The sequence below is a fragment of the Cloeon dipterum genome, chromosome 1 (genome assembly GCF_949628265.1).
Source record: "Cloeon dipterum chromosome 1, ieCloDipt1.1, whole genome shotgun sequence".
NCBI classification, from domain to species: Eukaryota; Metazoa; Arthropoda; class Insecta; order Ephemeroptera; family Baetidae; genus Cloeon; species Cloeon dipterum.
In genome coordinates this window covers 3,810,240-3,832,376 of record NC_088786.1, presented here as the reverse complement: position 1 = coordinate 3,832,376, position 22,137 = coordinate 3,810,240, and the positions used below count along the sequence as shown (strand labels likewise).

The 22,137-nt window shown below is 39.5% G+C and overlaps 2 protein-coding genes across 3 annotated transcripts in view; one reads left to right on the top strand and one right to left on the bottom strand.

The window, feature by feature from the left end:
- LOC135948174 (inactive dipeptidyl peptidase 10) overlaps positions 1 to 22,137 on the bottom strand; it is a 79,448-nt gene that overhangs the window by 31,538 nt on the left and 25,773 nt on the right. Inside the window, exon 1 of one of the 2 annotated variants that reach the window (XM_065497307.1) lies at positions 5,380 to 5,564. The exons of the other annotated variant lie outside the window; for it this stretch is intronic. Coding sequence (XP_065353379.1) covers positions 5,380 to 5,445 — 66 coding nt within the window. The 5' untranslated portion in view covers positions 5,446 to 5,564. Of the gene's footprint in view, positions 1 to 5,379; positions 5,565 to 22,137 lie in introns of those variants that run through there. 2 annotated transcript variants of the gene reach the window in all.
- On the top strand, positions 19,030 to 21,964 carry LOC135948400 (peptidoglycan-recognition protein SB1-like). Its single transcript, XM_065497630.1, has 5 exons — positions 19,030 to 19,163; positions 19,479 to 19,710; positions 19,772 to 19,890; positions 21,140 to 21,246; positions 21,307 to 21,964. Exons 1-5 carry the CDS (start codon positions 19,064 to 19,066, stop codon positions 21,553 to 21,555), a joined length of 807 nt encoding a protein of 268 aa, XP_065353702.1. The 5' UTR covers positions 19,030 to 19,063; the 3' UTR covers positions 21,556 to 21,964.

Sequence of the window (22,137 nt, the reverse complement as noted above, 5' to 3'; positions counted from 1 at the left end):
AACAATGCATGACACAACGGTGTTACCTGAATGGTGCAGTGTGTTGCTACCAGTGGGAGGCATGAAACTGCCCGCCTATGGCGCACGTTTCAAACAGTCGGACGTCAAAGACCATACCGCAGAGCAAGCCGGTCTAGCAAACAAGAGATGGAACGAATAATCAATCGCGCATTTTGCACATCCCCAGCGTGTGCATAGCATAAATTTTTCATTATCCACAGAGCGACGAGCGCGGAGGCTGCATTAGACACACGCTTTGATGTTACGTCGCTAACGAAAAACACACACAACGCGCGCACAGCGCGCGTCCAGTGTTTTTAATGAGAAAAATTGCGCCGGCGGGAGGCTGTGCCGCGCGGACCGATTTTCAGTCTCCAGGGCATTAAGCCGACGGGCCAATTTCCAATGTAATCACGTTACGCCGTGACGTTTAGCGTGCACTTTTGTGTGTCGTGTCAGGATCAACTCTCTTCCGGCCTTCCGAGTTAACTGAACGCGCGCACACACACACGTGGCAGAGGGGAGGCCGGGAGAGAGAGATAGAGAGAGAGGATCGGGCCGAATTAGCATATTGCTGCTCGAGCACTCGAAAACTCGCACGCGCACCTCTCGGAATAGCAAATCATGCTAAAGCAAACACGCAGGCGGACACGTTTTAGGCAAAGGCCGGCCGACCGCAGCGGATCCGCAAGAGTTTAAAACCGAGAGTACTCTGCGCGAACGTCGGCCAGAGTTAATGTAGATCAAAGTTTCAAAATACTGCTGCAGCTGGCTATCTCTGAAATGGCCCCACGAATGGCCCAAAACCGCACATCGCAAAAATTTTGTTTGGCTTGCTTGTATGAAATTTTTGCGAAGCTTCTAATAACATAGTATGATGAACGCATTTATTACAGTAAAGCCTTACAAAATGTGTGAAAATCATATTTACCTGAAATACAGAAAAATTCTAAAATTTTCCCATGTTGTCGTTATAATTTGCGAGAAAATCGGCTAAATAAATAAATTGAATTCTCATTGGAAATCATGATAAATTTAGCCAGGAGGGAATTTAGCTCATAATTCGTACACCATTGAATAGATCGCAACGAGAGGGATTGCAATCAAGTGAAAAAAATAATTGACAAAGTTTAATTTTACAGGGAATTACAGTAGTTTTTTTTTATTTTTTTAAAGCTGTGATTTCTTATAATCTAAAATATTTCCTGTTTCATCTCTGGTTATAAATTGTCTTTTTTATGAACGGAATCTAATTTAATGCGTTGAAACAGCACGGTAGAGCTGGTGCGGCAACATTTCATTAAATGCCAACATCGATTCCCCTGAATCCTACCAATTCCAATTTTCTCACATCAAATGGCAGTTGTCACGTGAGGCCGATTATTTGAAACGGCTGTGGGCCTGAAATCAATTTGCGTGGGCGAAAAGACAGCGTGAATGGCCAACTAATCTGTCTGCGGAACAGATTGCTACTGTTCGCGTGAAAGAAGAGCGATTTGGGCGAGAAATAAAGTTTGCGACACGCGTTTTGAGCACATAAGAGGCCTTGGCCTCAAACGTACGGTTTCACGGCTCAAGCTGCTCATCTTGGGAGGGGCTCAGCCTTTTTGAAACAATGTCGGCCGTGATTGTGCCTCGCTTGAAGCGCGTGCATGCATGCGCCCTCATGAATAACCGCCGCACCGTCGTCCACCCGCCGTGCGTTTGTTATGCAAATAGGACGCCTTCTGCCTCCGTTCGTTTGCCTTTTGCTGAATCCAGCGAGCAATATTCGCACCGTCCTAATGAATAAGAATAGCCAATGGTCGTTCTATCGATTGCACATTTCAGCAGGGCAAGCTCGGCTCGCAAGCATATATTATCACTTTGTTAGGATCAAAAGAACGTATTGCGTGATTAGAAACTGTATTTTAAGGGTTTCCCGCCGTATTTCTCGAAATTTGGGCATATCTCAAATGTACAAGCGTGATTTATTAATTTCACTGCTTTTAATTCCTCGACTTCAGCATGCTTTATTGATTAAGCTATGAGTGCAAGGCATAGAGGTTGTTTTAAAGCCCTCTTTTCAAGGTTATTCGGTTCTAAAAATGGGAAATTGTTGGAATTATTTTTAAATTTATTTACTTTGAACACAGAGACATATAGATAAACGCAATTTAATTTCTACGGTGGCGAATAAGATTATTTAAAGTATATTGATACAAATATGAATACCTTTCATGATTGAAAAAAAAATAAGACGGAACCTGATGGAAATCTTCGATCCAGTTAAAATTATGATTCATTTAACCGTCCAAACAAACTTGGTATAATAATTTTAAAGCAGAAGTTTTTAATTAAAGCTTGACACAAGTCAGAGGAGAGAATGCTTGCAGGCAGAAGTTCTTTTTATCAAAATTAAATAAATTTTTCAGCAGCCCTCTCTCTGCATAGAGTTTTCTGCTCTCAGCAGCAATCACGAGAGAGCGCGCGCTCTTTACTTTAATCCTGGACGTGTAAACGGTGTGAAGGCGGCTCACTTTTCACTCACTAGGACATACAGAGAGTAGAGCAGAGCGAAACCCGGGCCACTCGTCGGGGTTGCCGGGGATGAAGAAAAACTTTGGAAAGTTTACTCGTCGCCCGCATTCCGCTATGTAGTATCAGAACGGTTTCTTTCATCTCTTTTCGCTCTTTCTCCGCAGCACCGGCCTGCGGATATTAATCTGCCGAGGTGCTTTTCCCTTACTCATGACCAGCACTGATTGACTTTTGCTGCACTTCTCTCTTCTGGCTCATCGGTTAGTTGACCATTAAACCTCCCGCGGCTGAAACAGCTGGCTGGCTGACCGACTGGATTAATCTAGTAAAGCCTTTCGTGCCACGTGCCCGCCAGCAAACACACATTTTCAGTAATGATATCTGATTTGGCGTTTTATGGCTTTTTCGAGACATTCATGACTTGCAAATTAATCGCTCCACATGTACCGACTGCTGTAGAACGGATGCTCATGTCTATCAGTCTATTTTTTTGCTCGTACTTGAAGGAAAGGAACATGCGGGCTTTCGGTATCGATAATTTTTTATCTACTCTGCAGAGTGAATTTCAATGATGTAATTAATTACGAGATGTAACAATTTTACTTGTATGTTACCGGTGGCCCATAAAAAATCCTTTTTTAGATTACAAGTAAAGTGCATGTAGTGCGGAACAGATTTCTTTTGAGACAAAAATGTAATATTAATTTATCACAATGTCATACCAGAAGTAAGCCAAATGAATACTTTCATATTTAATCCTGTTGGTATGCATTTTAAATGCTGAAAAGTCTGAATTGGCTCGGCCAATCGCTGTAGAAACGTAATTTTCGTTTTAATTTGAAAATTGATTCATATTTTTTTAAATTGCTTGCTCTTCAGATTTTAAATAATAAAACATTTAAATTCAAATGAATTTTGAGAGGAAAGCAATAAAATGGCTGTGATTTTTAAGATCTGTGGCAACTCCCTCACCCAAAAAAATTCCCTGTAGATTGCGCGCGCCCCTTGTTTGTTGCCTTTGCACCATCAAATTCCGCAATGGATCGAGCCCGCTGACAACCTGGAAGAAAAAGCGCGGTTCTCCTAATTGACTTTGAGAAGCACAGGCAGCCGCAAAGTTTGGAAAGTCTCTTTTGGGCCTTGCACCCCCAGTCGTAAACATGGCAAAGAGTTCGTTTCTCTCTCTGGTGTGGCGCCGCATTGGCCATCATCCAAATCAAGCCTCCTCGGCTACCTATTGCGGCACAATTACGCAGCTTCAAATTAAATGGCCTGACGCGTAAAATTGCCAAGTTGCTGCTCTCGTGAGCATTGCGGATCGAAGGAAATCAAACAATAGCTGTGAAAATAATAGCCGCTCTCCGGACGCCTGAGTGCATTATTAACAATTCCGCCGGCGTGAAAGTTTTCTAATTTATCGACGGCACATCTTGAGCCGGCTCACCTCTGCAGACAAACTTTTCCCGATTTGCAAATTTCGCGGCCGACAACTGAGGGTTCTGCGAAAAGCGTTCCGTCTGAGCTGGAAAAACAACGCTGTTTCCTATTTTAAGATGCGAATATCTTGTTTTGGCTCTGGTTCAAGAAAATTTGGAGACAATAGCTTAAGAATTATGTCCTGCTAAAAATTCCTCCAAGAAATGCGGCAAATAGTTCCGAAATTATTTTCTGCTTGAATAAAAATGAAATTCTTCTGCTGATATCTCAACAAGTAACGTCAGCGGGCACCAGAATCTTGCGCGCTTGTCATTTTTTAACCAACCCGGAAAAATACTGTTTCAAATCAACTTTCGTGTCGGGCTTTATGGGCAAAAAAGAGCTGAATATCTGCTGTCTCGCAATCTTTGCACACCAGCTCTCGAGAAATATTGAGCACCATTTCGTTTCGTTCGTTTTTATTGCGACAGTAAAGACCTGCCGACTTCTTATTTCACTGCTCTCTTGTCCCTCATTGATTTGATCACTGTTCCAAGGGTGCGCACGAGGCTCCTATTTCTTTGTTAAGCGTTGCTGATAATTTTCAATGAGGGCAACTGAGCTTTCTTCGAGCTGGGTTGGAGAACAAAGGGATCCTTCAATAGAGAGTATCATTTCGTTTTAATTGTCATCGGAAACTTGGGTGTATTATGTCTTTAGTCGCGTACCGTGTGACCCAAAAAACTAACCGAAGATTGCAGTTTTAATTGCGAATTCATGGCAGTAATGTGAAAATGGTGAGATGAGCGATGTCTATATTTTTATGTGAATTATATTGTGTGCATAATGCGGTACTATAAAGATGGAGGTAATGGGAAAATTGCAATAAAAATCTGACTTTTGCCAGCTGCAATAACAGTTAAATTTGTAGGGTCAAATTTTCTTGGCACTGAATGGTCGAATAAAATTGTATCTCACTTGGCATATGATTGGGAAGCGACTATAATTGCTCATAGGGCGAGCCAATGATCTCATTCGTTGATTAAATAAAACCTGGCACAGAAAACCAGACATTTTCTGTCATAATTTTACCATATTATGAATAGTTCCAATAAGTAAAATATTCACAAAATATGGACAATTTTTTAATAAAGAGCAGTAATGTTTTTTAAAGGTTATGAGGAGGCCCGGCTGTTGAAGCATTTTTACGGCATCACAAATTTAATTTTCTTTGCAAGAATAAATTAAAAGGGGTTTAAATTACAAATTGAATTAGCATTAATTAAAGCACTAATGAAGAGAGCGGCCCCCCAGGAGCACGGCGTCGGAGAATCGGCTCAAATTGCGCCAGAAAAGCGAGGCTGGATGAGGGAAACCGCCATTCCGGCCGTCGGAAAGCATCCCCCGGGAACGGGTGGCCACAAGTGTGGCCCAGCGTCCTACCTCCTCGTCCTCGTCCTGTCCATTCTTGTCGATGTCGCCCTTGCCGCCGCTGGTGCTGGCCTGCATGCCGCCTAAGGGTGCGAGAAAAAGGTGTCCCGGCCGGCTGGCTGTGCTTCCTCTCTGCTGCTCGCGAGCTGTTGTGCACCTCTACCCTTTCTCTCAAACACTGCTCGCGCGCGCTCCAGAGAGCCGGCCTGGGCACACCAGGGTTTCCATGGCAACCCGAGCAGCGCAGGCAGGCACTTCGTCCCGAACCAACCTGCCGCCGCCGCCGCCGCCGAACGCCACGCTCGCTGACGTCACCTCCGCGCGATCACCCTTAATTCGGCGCCCGCTGCTTATCGCCGCCACACCTGGCCCCGAGCCCACGCTCGTCTACCCCAGCAACAACCTGACTGATGTCTTCTTCATTTTGCACCGAAACGTCTCACAGAGTTTTGCGCACCCTTAACAAAGCTATGCCATTTTTTTGTAGTTATTTGTATTTTGGAAAAATATTTTTTAATATTAATTACGCAACTCTTTCTGAAATTTATTAACTTGATTTAAAAGTTTTTTCTTTATTGATTTTCATAATTTATGATTAATTTGATATTTCAGTCAATTTCAAAACACTTTTTGCAGACTCAATTTCTCCTGGTTACTCAAAATCATCGTTTGCCTGAAGTCTTGCCCTTTCTCGCTCGCTTTTGATTGACATTTATGACTAATTGTGAGAATAAACAAACATGAATTTATTCCAGGCCGGCGTACAAATTTGCAGAAACCTTCTGTCTGATGAGTTGCTTTTTGGGAATGCATTTACAAAATTGTTACGTCTGTTTATTCTTTAAAAATTCACTGAAAGGGGCTCTCACTTCTTAAATTGCAAACCAAAAATTGAAGAAAGCCTTCTTTACTAAATTGTACGTGTTTACAAGACCTGTTTGCTATGATTAAATACGTTGTATATTTTTTTAAATTTACGAGAAATTGGCCTTCCCTGCTGACATAACGAGAGAGCCAATTATATAGTGAATTTAAATGAAACCATCCCTTAGCTGCAATAAAAACAATCCAACTATAAAGTTAGCTTCTAGTTCCTAAAGCAAATATGAGAAATTAATAAAAAAAAATTCTTACAGTACATCGTCCTTTTGTCTGGTAAATTCTTTAAATCAGATAAAAATGATATAATAGTGAAAATTAAATGAATCCTTTAGTGATCCATTAATGAGTTGTTGGTTTTTCTATCCAGATAAATTGTACTTCTCTTTATATGAAATTTAAATTTCTAAATAACTTTAGTGCATTTCATGGTTTTGGGGCAAAATAATAATAAAAGATAATAAGAATAACTTGGATTCGTATACAAGGTACTAGGTCAGCTTCGCTATTCTTTGAATTATTTCTCCGCACAACCGCAAAAAACACGTGGCATGCGATAAAATGCTCTGTCAAAGTTGTCAAACCCTCCGTGGTCTCGGGTAGGGCACAATAGTGAAGAAAACAGCAGAGCCACTGCAAAATGCATGAATGCAGAGCTGCATTCCTATATGAATAACTGCTCGACCAGAGCATTTCTCCGAGGCGCTCTTTCTAATGCAAATTTTGTAGCAACTGCCATACCACACCATGCATACCATACCCACACTTGCATATGTGGCCCAGGCAAGACCTGTGAAGGGTATATAGATACGCCAGAAACTTGTTTCGCACAGGATCGCCAGAATTTATGCTGTGCTCGGCAAACTTATCCAACGAGGCAAATATTTGCAGGGTTCGCGGCCGCGGTTTGACTCAATTGAACGGCGAATTTCCAATATGTGCTTCGCCCTAATCAAAAAAGGAGATTCAAGACAGAAGCTGCTGCTGCTTCTGCACGTTGCCTGCCAAGTTTGCTTGCTGCGTGATTTTGCTTGCTTTCCATGCATAAATGATGCCAGAATTACAAAAAAAAATGTGAAATTTACCATCAGTTCGGGGGGTGGAAACAAGAGTTATAGGGGGTGATGGAGGTTACTGTAGTCGGGGATGTAATCGGTTATATTTTTATTTAGTACAAGACAAAGTATGGTACAAGAGGGCACATTTTTGGTAAATTGAATTGAATACTTTGAGCTTTGTAAAGCCCTGAAAAACCTGAAAATACTCTAAATTTTTGTTTAATTTGGGTTTACACCAAAGCGTTATTTTCAACGACATATAGATTCGAAAATCATATAGTAGAAACTTTTCACCAGGAAACAAAAAGTGAATAGTTGAATAGACTCATTTCCAAATTGGGATTTTAAATATGTTTCTTGTTTTTATTATTGTGTTTGTGTTTCTTTTAATTTTTTGGTCACATGTGCTGATGTTCTTAATTTATTTGTTTAGAGTATACCGTGATGTATTATGCTCTTTTTAGTGTTTCTGTCTTTATTAACAGAGTGACATTGGACACGTGTAAAGTGCCTAACAAAGGCAATACGACCAGACGGGGCAGGTATAAAAAAAGGAATATCCTGAAAGGTCGGACGAATTGAGTCGTTTGAATACATCCATTTCTTAGAACACGATACTCGCATTCTCTTTTCGTATTCAGTTGAAAACAGTTTTATCTGCAGCGGATCAATTGGCGCGATAGTAGAGCAGCACGGTCCTTTTGCATTCGGAAGCATTCTAAATAAATAAAATCGCGTATGGATAAGCCTTTTCACATTTTGCGGCTCGAGTGCTTTTCAAACAACGCGAATTCATGTGTGCATAAACAGCAGCGGTGCTGGTTTTTGCTGATATTAAACATTTCGCTGGAGCAGCAGCAGCAGCCGACGCTCACGCACGCGGCAAGATGAAGCTGCTCACACCGCGAGCTGCGTGTTTACATGTATATATATTTTGTTTCTGACACAATTCAATATCGCGTCTGGCTTTATTAAATCGCACTTGCGGACTTTTGTGTGAACTCGGCCCGTGTATTTATTTTCACTGCAAATTTAGTATGCAGATCGCCGAGCATATAGAGGCCAGCGCCGCACCATGGCAGTAGCGCCAATATTGTCTGTGTGCAAGTGGAAACGTACATGTATACAAATGCATACTTTAATATGTATCACACGTTGCATAGAAACATGGTTTGCCACTGCTTCGTTGTATTTTCACTCAATGTCCGTACCGTGTGAATATTGATAGCGGCCAGTTCGTGAAATGAATTTTAAATAACATAATTGTACAGTTAAAATTTGTTTTATAATTAAATTGTTGTGTATTTATGCAAAATTTCTCGCATAATTGTTGTTTTACAGCGAGAGTTAGAAAATTAGATCAAGTGAATAATCGCTCCATTGGTTACTTCGTTCCCTTTTTTTATTAAGTGATGATGGGATGAATATACAATTGTTGCTGATCAGACTGCTTAAAGTCTGGAATCCTATTTCCAGAAACCAAATTTAAATCAATAACCGCAAAGTCAAGAAGGCCATTGCGAAGTCGATAAAATTTAAATATATACAATCTTTTTATTCACCTTGTAAGACTTTTCCAAGTCGCAAAAAGTTAGTAATTGATGGCACCTGAATTTGAACTGCACAACGTTATATTTATTCAAATGAGCAGGATGGTTTTTGTGCCTGAGTAAGAGCGATTGTGTGCGAATTACCATGCTAATTGCGTGTTACGCTAGATTTATGCGCATATTTCGCGATAATAACCGTTGAAATCTGTTTTTCATGCACGCGTGCCGGTCCGAAAAAGGTCCACTCTGAGCGCCACCAACGTGTTGCATGACTTTCACAGAGGGCGACTACGAGCGTGGTGTACATCTAGATTGTGCAGCCCCTAATTAGCCCTGCTGTGCACATTGGAGGCCCGCACGGACTGTAAATTTCGTCCAGACACGTTTAGTGCATTTTAATCTATCATGTCGTGCCATATTTTCGCAACACACCGTGCAGCCCGGACATTAATTACAATCTCAACTTGCAAATGCAAAGTACCCCTATATGAGGAGGCGAATGGGAACGATCTTTACATTAAGGGCAGTACGTTGCTGTTTGGCAGCACATATTGCAAAGCCCTTCTCTTGACTGCACGCAATAATTAGTTGATCGATGTCAATTACGTTGGATCGACTTCGTAGTGACAATATCCTGCAGCTGATTCTTTTCATTAATAGAACTTAACGTTTTTTGCTGCCATTTCTTCGAAAGTAATAAATAATAATAATTAGCGAATGACAGGTAAGAAATATTTAATTTTATTGTTTAGGTTCCTGTTTAGTTTGTCTTGCTTCCCACGTGAGTCTTACTATTAAATTTTTTATGAAAACGTCTGTGTCCTTTATCATGCTTTGCGTATTTCATATTCCATTCCTACCCCCCCCCCCCCCGTTATTTGCATTTTTTGTCTATATAAATAAGCGCCAACATAGAACTATTTGAGGGAGCTTATGTTTTTAGTGGCATGTTGTGGTGATTGTCGGCAAATTTTAAGCAAAATTCAAAGCATTTGGCGGTGACATCCAGCGTGATTAGCAAGGAAAAGCCTGATTAGCAAGAAAATAAATGCACAAAGCGACTGGGAATTCCGACTAAAGGCATGAATAAATAATTTGTGAGCAACGGTGAGCAAAAAACATATCACGTCTAAACATGTTTCTGGGCAGCACGCTAAATTTCCTGTCCTACCATCCGAATGTGCTGAATGTATTAATGTTGTAACGAGGAGTTGTTGATTAGGAGTGTGACTAAGTTTGTAAATACGTGGATAGGAAATTTTTATGATCGTTACATTGTTTTTTTTAAGAATTTTAACCGTGGATAAAATTCTCCAATTACATGTGGATCAATATTCATTCTCCAAATTAACAACTCCTCGTTATAATGTGATGCACAAATAAATATAAATCGTTTCATATTCCAGTACACTATCTATGGCATTCACAGTATATATACATAATATGTGTGTGTCTCTATTTGCATCATTTGCTTTCAGCCAGCAAAACTTGGCATGCTTCCTCTTGAAATATCATTAATAGTAGTGAATTTATCTGTGCACATCGAGGTGCAAAGCCATATCGACAATCGCTTGATCGGGTTTGTCCATCAAAAAGAAACAGAACAGCACTCACAGCTGATCCACAAGCAATCATTGGAATTGCAAACTAATTTCTCACCGGGCATTCTGGCAAATGAATATTGATCATTCGCCATTTGGCCGCAGTACTAAATTTATTCGCATTCGGGAAGTGGAACGTAGTTGTGTACTTGTATGAATCTAATTAAACGTACAATTTGTACAATAGACGTTCTTGGTACCGCGTGTGCTTCGTACAGAGCTCTTTGATGAAAAAGTGCTTAAGTACTTATTGAGCGCAGATATTAAATAAAAGAAGTGAGAGGGGAATTAAAGGATAATCGCAATTTCTTTAAAACCGCAGGTATCATTTGATTTCTTTTGAGCGTTCTCTCACAGTAGTTGGTCACCACTATGCTTATAGTCGCTAGAATTATCTGCGTAACCAGGACCATTAATTTTACCACATTTGTATTTCTTTTTAATTTTTGTGCATATTCCAATGTGTTACAATGTAAATTTTCCATTCATGTCTACGATCATCACATTAAATTCAGCTTATTTTTATTTAATTCACCTCATGGTGAGTCTGATATTTGAAATTAACTAACATGTATTAAATTAATTACGTGGACAATTTTTGCTTCAGCTTCGGTTAAAAATAAAAATGTCATTTGAAGAAACTATAAATTGATATGCAAACCAACAATAGATTTAAATAAAGCTGTTCTACTTTAGCAAACAACTCTATGATGGATCACGAATAGGAAAATAATTGCTGAAGCAAACATTCGTTTCACTTCCCCACAATACGTTCTTTTCCACTTTCGGCCTGTCATTTTGGCGGTCGGACTAGTTTGCATAGCGTGACAGGAACTTTTATTAGGCATCAATCACTGGCCGCGAAAATTCAGAAGCAAAACAACGGCGAGCTGCTGACTTTAACATTGGACCTCCCCTGGATCGAGCTGAAGTTGACTTTCCGGCCGTGCCCTTCTGACGAAAATAAAGCCAGCCCTCAGTTGCTGCTCCCTCTCGTGAATCCGCACAATAAAATGAATGAGTCGGGAATGCGCGAGCCAGCGAAATTACTCCCCATTTTTTCACGGCGACACGCATTATTTTCCTTGCGGCGGAAGAAATGAGAAAAAATCGTCGCCAGAGGAGAAGCAGAGTGAACAGTCTCTTTCTCGTCGGCTGACGTCACACTATTGATTCAAAAAACTAAATGAACTCGTTCGTCTTTGACTTCAACTACAGGTGTTACGCAGCCACACATTGTGAATTGTAACTCCACCCAAGGGGTTTCAATGGATGGATAATTGAATTTATGTTTTAGCTGAAGGAATTGCGGTCAATCGAGGTCTAAATCCAATAACTTATTTTATTCAACTTGATGTGAGATTGTCGAAAATTAATTGATAGTTTCACTGGATTTAAAAAAACACTGGCACATTTCTCTTAAATAGGTGTAGTTTTTATTGGAGCACTGACTCAAAATAATCATTCTTGAGACAGTAGAAGGCCTGGTAAAAGGCTCCTCGTAGTCGAATTCCCTCTTCAGAACTTCCTGCAGTCGTTCAAGTATCCTCTTCTAAGCGAAGGTGGAGATGAAAATGGCTGTTTGGTACTCAACTGGATTTAAAGGTGTTATATTTTTATTGTAAAAATTGCAAAAAATTATCTTATTTCCAGGAACAAATTATTGATACGTAGATTTTATCCAATTATTTTACTCTTATTTGATTTTTCCAACAAAAAATCAATCATTAACAGACCGATTAGACATCCTGTTTTTGCACTGAACGAAAAATATCACATCAAAAATTATTTCCAGGGGTATATTTTTTTTGCTCTTTTTATCCCTGTCCGAGGACCGGAGGACCGGGAAGGGCGCGCACTGCACTAGCACGAATGCTGAAACCCGGGTCCCAATAACACCGCGAACGGATAACATGGGCGCACCGGGCCGCACAGGGACCCTGCCCACTCAAGGGCCACTTGCCTCCGCACCGAGGACTGCATTGAAACGCTAGACATTCGTCCCGTGAAGCCAAATCACGCATGCTGGAAAGGTGCAAACCAGCAAGTAGCGAGTCGGCGCCGGTGCGCCTCCCAGCCCGTTGAGCAATTCGAGTCACTAAACTAACCACTTTTGCCATTTCTGACATTGGGTAGCCAGTATTAGATCTCCGAACTGCTCAAATACCTCTCATTGCTTTGACACTCCTGAGAGTGCCTTAACAATGCGAGCCAACGGGCTATATATATACAATATATATTATACTGATATTATTCTTGATTATTATTGTTACTAATATTGGATCTTATATCTAATAACCTTTTTAAATTTGATCAAAAAATGAAGTTGTGGAACACGTTTGCAAAAACAACTCTGAAAAGTCTTTGTGGCAAGTTGCCTTGTCAAATTTTCTGGAAACTGGGCGCTGATCTTATTTCCAGTTTTACCCACTCTCATGCATGTCGAAAAAGTTGCAACACAACGCAGTGGCTGACCCTTTTACATGTTATTCTCGTTAATTCTTTCGCTGCTCTCGTCTGACTGCTTCAGTCACCAAGGGACAACCGTTTTGCGGCCGTCGTTCTCGAGGGGCCGTTTGGCATCGGCTCTTCTCTCTTCCTCGCTTAAAATGTTTTTGTTCCTGCATATAAACACAGTTAGCTCTCTTGGAGCGTTTTGCAGGCTCCAATTGCGGCCGGATTAAATTTGAATATATAATTGGCCGTGGCCATGTTTTTTCGGGCATTTAATACGATATCGAGCGCGCATCGCGACTGGCACTTGCGCCTGTCATTCGCGAAAATAGGCAACTGGCGTGACGTGCGAGCAGTTGGCTGGATTATTTGCGAGGATGCGGCCGAGCTTGTGTTCCTGTCAGTCAAGGACGCGAATTGCATCAGTCCGTGTCGTGTGAGTTGAAGGTTTTAAAGTGCGGCGTGATTAATGAATTCAATAATTTTCAAATTTTATTTTTAAGACTCTGTTGGCTGATCACCCTTTAAATGAGAAAATCTTTTCTATTAATGTCTGCGAAAAAATAAAACAAGAAAGGAGCATTGCTGGCAAAGTGTCTCGAGCAATTCAGATGCTATCCATTTAACTTAAAACACGTGCAGTTAAAAATAATCGGATTCGCCGGGTGGAAATAAATTGCAAGCCGAGACGTGCACTTCAAAAGTGAAATTTCCTCAATTTGTTTCCCGGCCGCCGAGTGCAAGTGCTCGACAAGAAGACCATAAATCTGCTCCGCGGAGAAATCGCCGGCGAGAAAAACGGGGAGTCGCCAACAATGTATAGCGCCGAGGAAAATGAATGCGATTTCCGCGGAGGCGTCCTTTGGCCTCATGTGTGCAATCGCTGCAAATGTAGGACAAGACGACGCTGCTCGGGGAAGCCAGGCAATTATCTCGAAAATAATTGCGCCGCTCGCCATGCTAATTCGCGAGACGGGCACCAAAGTTTTAATTGGTCCTGACCGGCACGGTGATGCGAGAATCCGCTGCTGCATTTTCACCACGTGGAGATCGATCGACTGCAGCCGGCGTGAAATGAGATTGAGTTGTCAGCCAGTGACTGCAGAGTCCTTCGAAGAAGATGTACAAGTACGAAGATTATTTCGTTCCAAGTGCTTTCATTTGATCATATGAAAGGAGAATGTTGGTGATAAGAAAAAACGCCTGAAAGGAATAATTTGTAAGAAAAAAAAATTGAATTTAAGAAAAAATGATTCAATCCTGGCCCGCTTAAAATAACTCCGAATGAGAGGATCAAAATTAAAACTTTTAATAAATAAAATGCATATTTCACGCGAGTGCATTTTTCTGACTCGCCTAGTAATTTGCAAAACACATTTCAATTTTTCAAAAGGTATTCTGTGGTTTCTCCCGTATTTTATTTGGTTGCTCAGAATTTTTTCTTGTTGATGCATCCAAATGGATATCACACTAAAACGAGCCGTGTGTGATCAAATTGGCGCATCGATTCGACTGCAATTGCAATGCTGCTAAACGGTCTCTCTTTCCATTAGAGATCGAATAGACGATGAGCGGCGTAGGCACTTAGGAAGCACGGCACATTCACTCACCACATCCAGCACCAGCACCGTTTGGTGGCTTAATTATGCCAATAACTCGCTCGTCGCCTGTCGGTGCAGTCTCGGGGGGCCGCTCCATGAATTTTAAATCGGCATCTCCTTTCAAGTACGTATCTCGTAACTAGGACGAGCTCGAATATTTATGACGTGACATGCATGCGGCTTGCATTATGCACCATCAGCGTTGCTGGCATAATTAGCCACTGATGCTGTATTAATTTTTAACGAGACCTGAGTAGCACCAGGTCAACTACTAGAATTTGAGTTTCAAACTAGGCCTAAAGGAAAGACAACAATTTGCTGAGTTTGAGCATTCAGATAGTAATAATGAGAATTCATTTAAATTAACTAAATAATTTTTAGTGGTTTTAGTTAACTTATATCCACTCATTAAATATAACTTATTAGTAATATTATATCCAATATGACCATCAAGTGTAAAATATATTTTGAGGAAATAATATGGAATATCTTCTATTTCCCTATACAATTTTTACTTTATTTCAACCCAGAAAAGTCGCTGTTTTCATTGCAAAATCCAATCCTATAGAGATTAGGTTTCAGCAAGCAAAATTGGCTACAAAATTGTGTGAGCGTATCCTTTCTTGAAACCCTTAAACCCTTATTTAATTTCCTTCAAGTAAATCTGGTTTTATTTTGTTACACAAATGTCAAGAGGGACGGAAATCAGCCAAGAAAATGTAAAAAATAGCTTAAAATTGTCGGAACTATCCGAATTTTAATTGTATACCTTGATCCTATTTGGAATATTGGTTATAATAACCAACTCTAATTTGGATTAAACAAAGCAAATAATTTTCAATGCTTTTCAAATAAAATCAAACTTACCTCTATTTTCTAACGAGATCTTGCTAAATATATATAAAATAAAAGCAGCCCAAACTTTAACCTGGAAATGAAACTTATTTTTCTCAACCACAGCAGTTCTAGGAAAACAAACAAGAACGGGTTGCCAAATTTTTTCACCCGCTCGGGCGAAAAGAGAGAAGAAAAGAAACGCTCATATATATTTGCTACTGTTTTTTAGCCTCTACACGCGCGCGTCTAGCTTCACGCGGCCGACTGAATTAGTTCTGTAGCGAAGGGTGATAAATATTTATTGTGTGTGGTCGCGGCGTTTTATTATTCCCTTCAGCGGAACGACGGGCCACAAACACACGCAGTATATTTATTTTTGGACAATAAAGCGGCGGCGAGCAAGTTTTCTTTAAACTTTTTCAATATTGGGTAGAAACGCTGGCTCGCATGACGCTTGTCTTCACTGCCGACACAGAGGAGGCAGACAAGGCTGATCTCCTTTTTCGCCGCTAGAAAACCGTCCAGCGAGTTGCAGCCCTACAATGGATGAAAAAACAAATACCCCTTTCGTTCTGTATGTTTGTGCTTGTATTGTAATCGCGAATTTAGGGTTGTGCAAATAGTTTTTTCCATTCTAACAAAAATATCTCAAACACAACACAGCAATTTTTTGTCTTTCACTCATTGAAATAAATGACTGTGATCAAACTTCTCTTTGTCAACCAAATAGTGTTTTCGTTTAATGTAAAGCTGTACAGAAAATTTGTGAAAAATAAAAATGCTTTGATCAAATTATCCAGTTTTCCGTTAAATTTTTGAGAAAAACTGCTCAAAGTTTGTATGCTAATCAAGCGGCGAATGTTCTCCTTAATCAGGTTTTAATTCACAATCTGGAGAATTATTCCTCAAAGTTCGCACACCATTTGATAGATCGCGACGAGAGAAATCGAAATCAAACGAGTCAATCATTAATAATATTTCGAGTGATTTGGCAAAATCTGAAATGTAACTGTTCCCTGGTCCTGATTTGGTTATTGCAAATTGAAGAGAAATTGTTACTTAATTTTTTCAAACCACCAACTCAATGAACTACACATTGTTATAGTCAAAAATGCAAAATGTTCTTAATTGTTGGTCTGCAAAGCTCTACTTAAACACGCCACAGCAATAATCCACAAAGCTAATTTGTTGTTTTTTCCACGCTTGTTTCGTACTTTTTTATGACTAGTTAACTTTTGTGTTGATGAAAATTTAGGTTAAAGGTCCACTGAGGTGAATTTTTCCGCCATTTTATAATTAAAACAAACTGTTCGGATAGATTTTTTTGATTGACAATTACTTGTTAGTATCATATTAATGGCGTTTACCAACATTTTAATCCCCCTTCAAATTTCCGACAAAAGCTCATCTCTCAAGTGGGCCTTTAACTTTACGTTCCACAATTTACAGTGAAATTTACATGATCTGATTATAAAACACCCACATTTTAATTTAGAAAATGTAGGCAAACCACAACCATCGTAAGGACGACTTTCAAAATTTCTCAGAAAGAGATGGTAAATTTTTTTCTAACGGATTCAAAACTTGTTATCCATATCAATAAATCATATTATATTGATTTTCTCTAAAGAAATGTCTGTAACCAGTATGAAGTATTTGTTGATCTTTATAGAAGAACAAAAAAGCCATCGGAAATTCCAAATATGAGGTATTGTCCTGGATCGGAAAAACAAAAGGTGTGTATATTTTACTGTTTCGTCGCAGAAGTGTTCAATAAAATATCTAATTTCGTCAGCTACCTTTGCAGCAGAAGTGAAATATTTGCTGACTCGAGTGCCAAACAGCGCGTTTTTTGCTCAATTTATTGGAAAATGCAAATGCTGAACGTGTTTTACGAGCGCACTACTTTACGGCCCACACAATCAATTCCACTTCAGCTGGCGCGCAGAAAAAAAATTCACCCGAGCAATTCTTCAACGCCGTTTTTTCTACCTTAATTGCCCGCCGACTGGGCTGCCGGGAGGAAAAGAGCAGATTGCTCGGCGAGACAACATTAAGGTGGAAATGAAGTCACGTGTGAACTGCGAACGTGGGAGCGCGCGTCTAGCTTATTTCTTTCTCTTTTTGCGGGCCACCCGGTGCTCCTAACCCAAACGTGGAATGCCGGATTAACGAAATTGAAAACATTCGCAGCCACTGTACAAACTCGTTTGTTCGTTCTTCGCACCAACAAAGAGTTGGAACCTTAATTGCACGGGTGCGTTGAAAAAAATTACCACAATCAACGCTCGTCTTTCAAAATCTAATAAATAATTTTAAATTAAAATCGACTAATCTGTGGTTATACACGGAAAACGAGAAATAAATGAAGTCTAAATACTGCCCCCTTTTTAAAGGATGCAAAATAGTTTAAAAGTTTATTATTATTTAATGGAAAAAGGGAGTAAACCCTATGGGATGATTTAATTTACAAACAGATTTTGCAATGAGTATTTACAAAAGCAAATTAATAAAAAAGGTACGCCTCAAAGTGAATTAATTGCACGGCAAATAATTTCAAAGCTGTATATTTACAGCTTGCTATTTTAAGCCACCCATAATTTTCTTAATGTGTATAAAAAAATTGCCCATCAGTGTTTTTAGTCCATATTTTATCAAAACATATGGTTGACCAACAGGAATTTTATTTTTTCTAGTTGAAAAAAAAAATATTGTCTGATTGGTAGATAAAAATTAGAGATCGCCAAAATAAAATTGTTTTGGAAATGAGCTCTATCTCCCTTTGTGCTCGACAAAAATGAGAAATGTTCATACTTGCTTATACCTATTTCCGTTTGTCATGACCATAAACGATTAGGAACAGCATTGACCCAATTTTTCCGCGAGCGCAGACAGCGAAATGTCGCCATCTAGACGGCAAAGAAAGAAGGCGAGCATAATTGCCCAAAGAAAGAAAACACTTTAGCGATAACAAAATTCATATTTCGTTCTTTATCTGCATGTGTAGCATGTAGCCATCGTCCATTAATTTGAAAGGACGAGAAGCCAGGGCAATTTGAAACAGGGAAGATAGGAGGGTCTCGTCATCATCATTAGCACACAATGTCGCGAAAGGAACTTTTAACGAAAAGCGAAAAGCAAGCTGCTTTGCCGTAAAAGCATATGTGCTGGAATTTGAGGATAGTTTCCAGTCGAGAAACAAAAGGGCAAAGTGTTTTCAGCAAGGTTTAGTTTTAATTGAAATAAACGTGGGAAGATATCTTCTTAAAATGTAATTCGTGAAAATTATCAACGCTACATCTTTGATTAATTTTCAGTGTTATTAAAAGCGACTTCCTCGGTGCATAAGTGAGCTGTTTTTTCCGTATTTCTCTACTCAACTAGTTTTGGCTGCTACAGCTCAAATGAAACATGAGTTTCTTAATAAAAAACAAAACTAGAAACAGCTCGCGAGAAAGCTGTTTATAATTATAACTACAAAAATTATGACAACCTCGAGTGCATCTGACTTCATTAGCATATCTACCAAATGATTCATTAAATATTCAAATAAATAAAAGCTTCCATTCTATCCATGGTTTCTGAAGCAAATGACAATAAAATGATCTGTTAATCAAATCAATCAACTTGAAAACTCATCTCCCTTTCAAATGCAATACAAAGTTCAGCGCCCAGCAGAGGTTATCTCTCTTTGTGAAAGTCGGGCGCCAACTGCGATGTGTAGAGCAAAACGCAAACAAACGGCGTCTCTGTTACAGATCGGCCTCAGGGATTCAAAGCAGTGGTATTTTTGCACCATGCATCCGCAAATATTTGGTGAGTTCCGTGCATCCCGTGGGCGAAAAGCCGCTTTTTCCAGCGCTCTCCATCCCCGTATCTGTTTACAGCTTACGATTGTAATTCTCGGTGTAATCCCTTCGATTTGCACCGAATGCAATTGCGCGCAGAGGCGATAATTGCTCTTTGTTTGCTCGCGTTGCAGCTGGTGTGATATTTTTCCCATCCCAGCCTGCAATCTCGGCTAAATGCTGGGATTTGCGAGCAGAATGAGTGCTTCAAATCTTCTGCATCTCGTTGAGCGTTCATTGATTCGAACCGTAATTGAATGCAAATTTAATTTTTGGCCAACAGGCGTGCTGCTGCTGGCTCTGGCGCCGGCACAAGTGTTTTGCATATTCAACAGGCGCACTTGGGGTGCGAGGACGGCGAGCTCTCCGCTGGCCAGATTCGACGGTCCGGCCAGCCTTGTCGTAATCCACACCACAAACACCAACCCTTGCTCCATCCCTTCCATGTGCAAGAGCGTCGTCAGGGATTTGCAGATCGAAAATATCGCCTCCAATTCCTCTGATATAGCTTACAAGTAACAGTTGATACAGCCAAAATTCGTAATAATCGTGAAACGCTACCGCTTTCGCTTTCAGCTTTCTAATCGGATGCTGCAGCGGCGTTTACGAAGGCACTGGATGGGATTACAAGGCGCCCATTTCACACAATTACAAGGACCCCGCCATTCACGTCGCTCTAATTGGCAAATTCGACGGTAGTATAAAAAAAAATCCACCTCCACAAGATAAATTTAATAATATGCCTCTTTATATTAGAACAGCAATAATGAGGGTCTGGTCGAATATTCGAAATTTAGAGGCTATATATAGTTGATATCAAAATCTTTCCACGTGCATGAGACGCAAAATAATTACAATTAGTGCATCTGGGACAGTTTTCTATATTTAACCTAAATTTTCACCAAAAGACGCGATTTAAACGTGTGAATTATAATAACAGTAAAATCAGGACGTGTTTCAGTTCAAATTAAAAAAAAAAACATTGACAAGCAAAGTAAGGAATAGCTTGTATAGTTGCTGCGTAAATTTGACAGTTTTTTCCATTGTCCAAATAACTTCACTGTTGATTTTTTTCCCCTAATTTCATTCGGGTACAACCTTTATTTTGGAATAAAGAGAAGATTTTCCTAACATCTCAAAACAGCTCATGTATTAGGAAGAGATGGCAAGATTTTAATTTGACGTTCTTGGTATTCTAGAATGGTACAATACAAAGCTACCCTCGGCGCGACTGTTAGATTTTATTATTCAGCGTTTTTCCTTCTTTTTTTGCAGCAATTAAGTGCATTCAAGTAAATCTTTACAGAAAAAGTGTGAAATATCCTTTTTCCCTTTACCTGATATACTCCTTGAAAATTCGGGAAAAAGCAAAAAATTGCATGGGTTGCCATTTAAATTTGCGGGAGAATTGGTTCCACAGCTTGCAAGAGAAAATCAGGATTTATTTATTTTCCCAGAAGGAAAATTTAGCTCATAATTCAAACACCATTTTATTGATCACAACGGGAGGAATCGAAATCAAGCAAAAAATCATTGAAGAACCGTTTATTTCATCGAGATATTCGGAAAAATCTAAAAATATAAGAAGTGTTACTCTGTCCTGATTTCAATTATTTTACATTTTAGAGGTTAACTGTTGCTAAATTCCACACCATATAGACTCCCAGAACCATTAAATTTGCTTAAGCCAATAATGAGGAACGTGTTGGCCTGTAAAGCTCTACTTTTAATCATCTTCCATCTCCCCTTTATAAGTTTCTTACAATTAGGAGCAGGATACCTGCTAATTAAATCCCTTATTCAAGGAAATGTTTTTAATCTAATTTCCTCGTGAACGAAGCAATAACGCGCACTTCCAAAACTCTCAGGTTTTTAATCTGAAATCTTGTACACCCGTTGAAAATAATTGCAGATGCACTCAGTTTAATTAAGGAATCATTACAGATAGTGCAGTCCCGACACACATGTCTCAATCGTTGCGTGCACTGATCAGCGAATCTCAACTGCGAAACAAACTGAAGAATTCCTTTACCATAACGGAACACAAATCGGTAAATTAGATTTAAAGAGCTAGAGAGCATAAATAATAAATATTTTTTTATCGTTTATAGAACTCTTCAACTCGAAAATTGATGGTGAAAAACTTTCTGCAAGGGTTCGCTGAGTACAAAGAACAGGTGAATGATCTCCTCCTTCCTGAACAGAGAGCCGCAACCTCCACGACTGCTAAACCAGCAGTGTCTGTCCCATCTAGTAAACCAAGCTCTCCAACAACTTTTTCTACTACCAGTGACAGAAAGGCAACATTCGCAACTTCAACTTTAAAACCTACCACCGCTAAAAATCAGCAAAAATTGTGAAACGCTGAGAGCGAAAATGAATTCAAATCTGTAAAAATCGTGTCTTTTCGCGTTCTTTAACATTTTTTTATGCTTAATTGCAATTTTTTCGCCTTTTAATATTTCATTGTGTAAGGTAAAACATCGAATAAAAAATATGAGGAAAAAGAGGATTTCACACATAATTTTGTAATCCATTTAATGTTGAACGTCCACAATAGTGAAAAGTGAAAAAATGAACTAAATGTTATTTGGAAATTGAACAAAATATTATTTGTAAACTGCTCGTACTATTTTCAATTTCAATATTTGTCTGAAAGCACTATTTTTGGCATCGTTGATTTTTTTTGTTGAACGTCAGTGGAGCTCCTGAGAGTGTGAAATTTTTATATTTGTGTAATGGAATATTAAAAGCAGAAATGAATAATAACTAAATTTTGTATTAATTGCAATTAGGCTGATCCAAGGCCACGTCAGTTGAGTTTATCCAATACAAGTGAACAATCTAGCCGGAAAGTTCAAAAGTCCATTTCATTCGGAATTTTCCTATAATTTTATCATTGCTGGCGGTTTTAAAAATTGTGGCTTTTACATATAATTTTT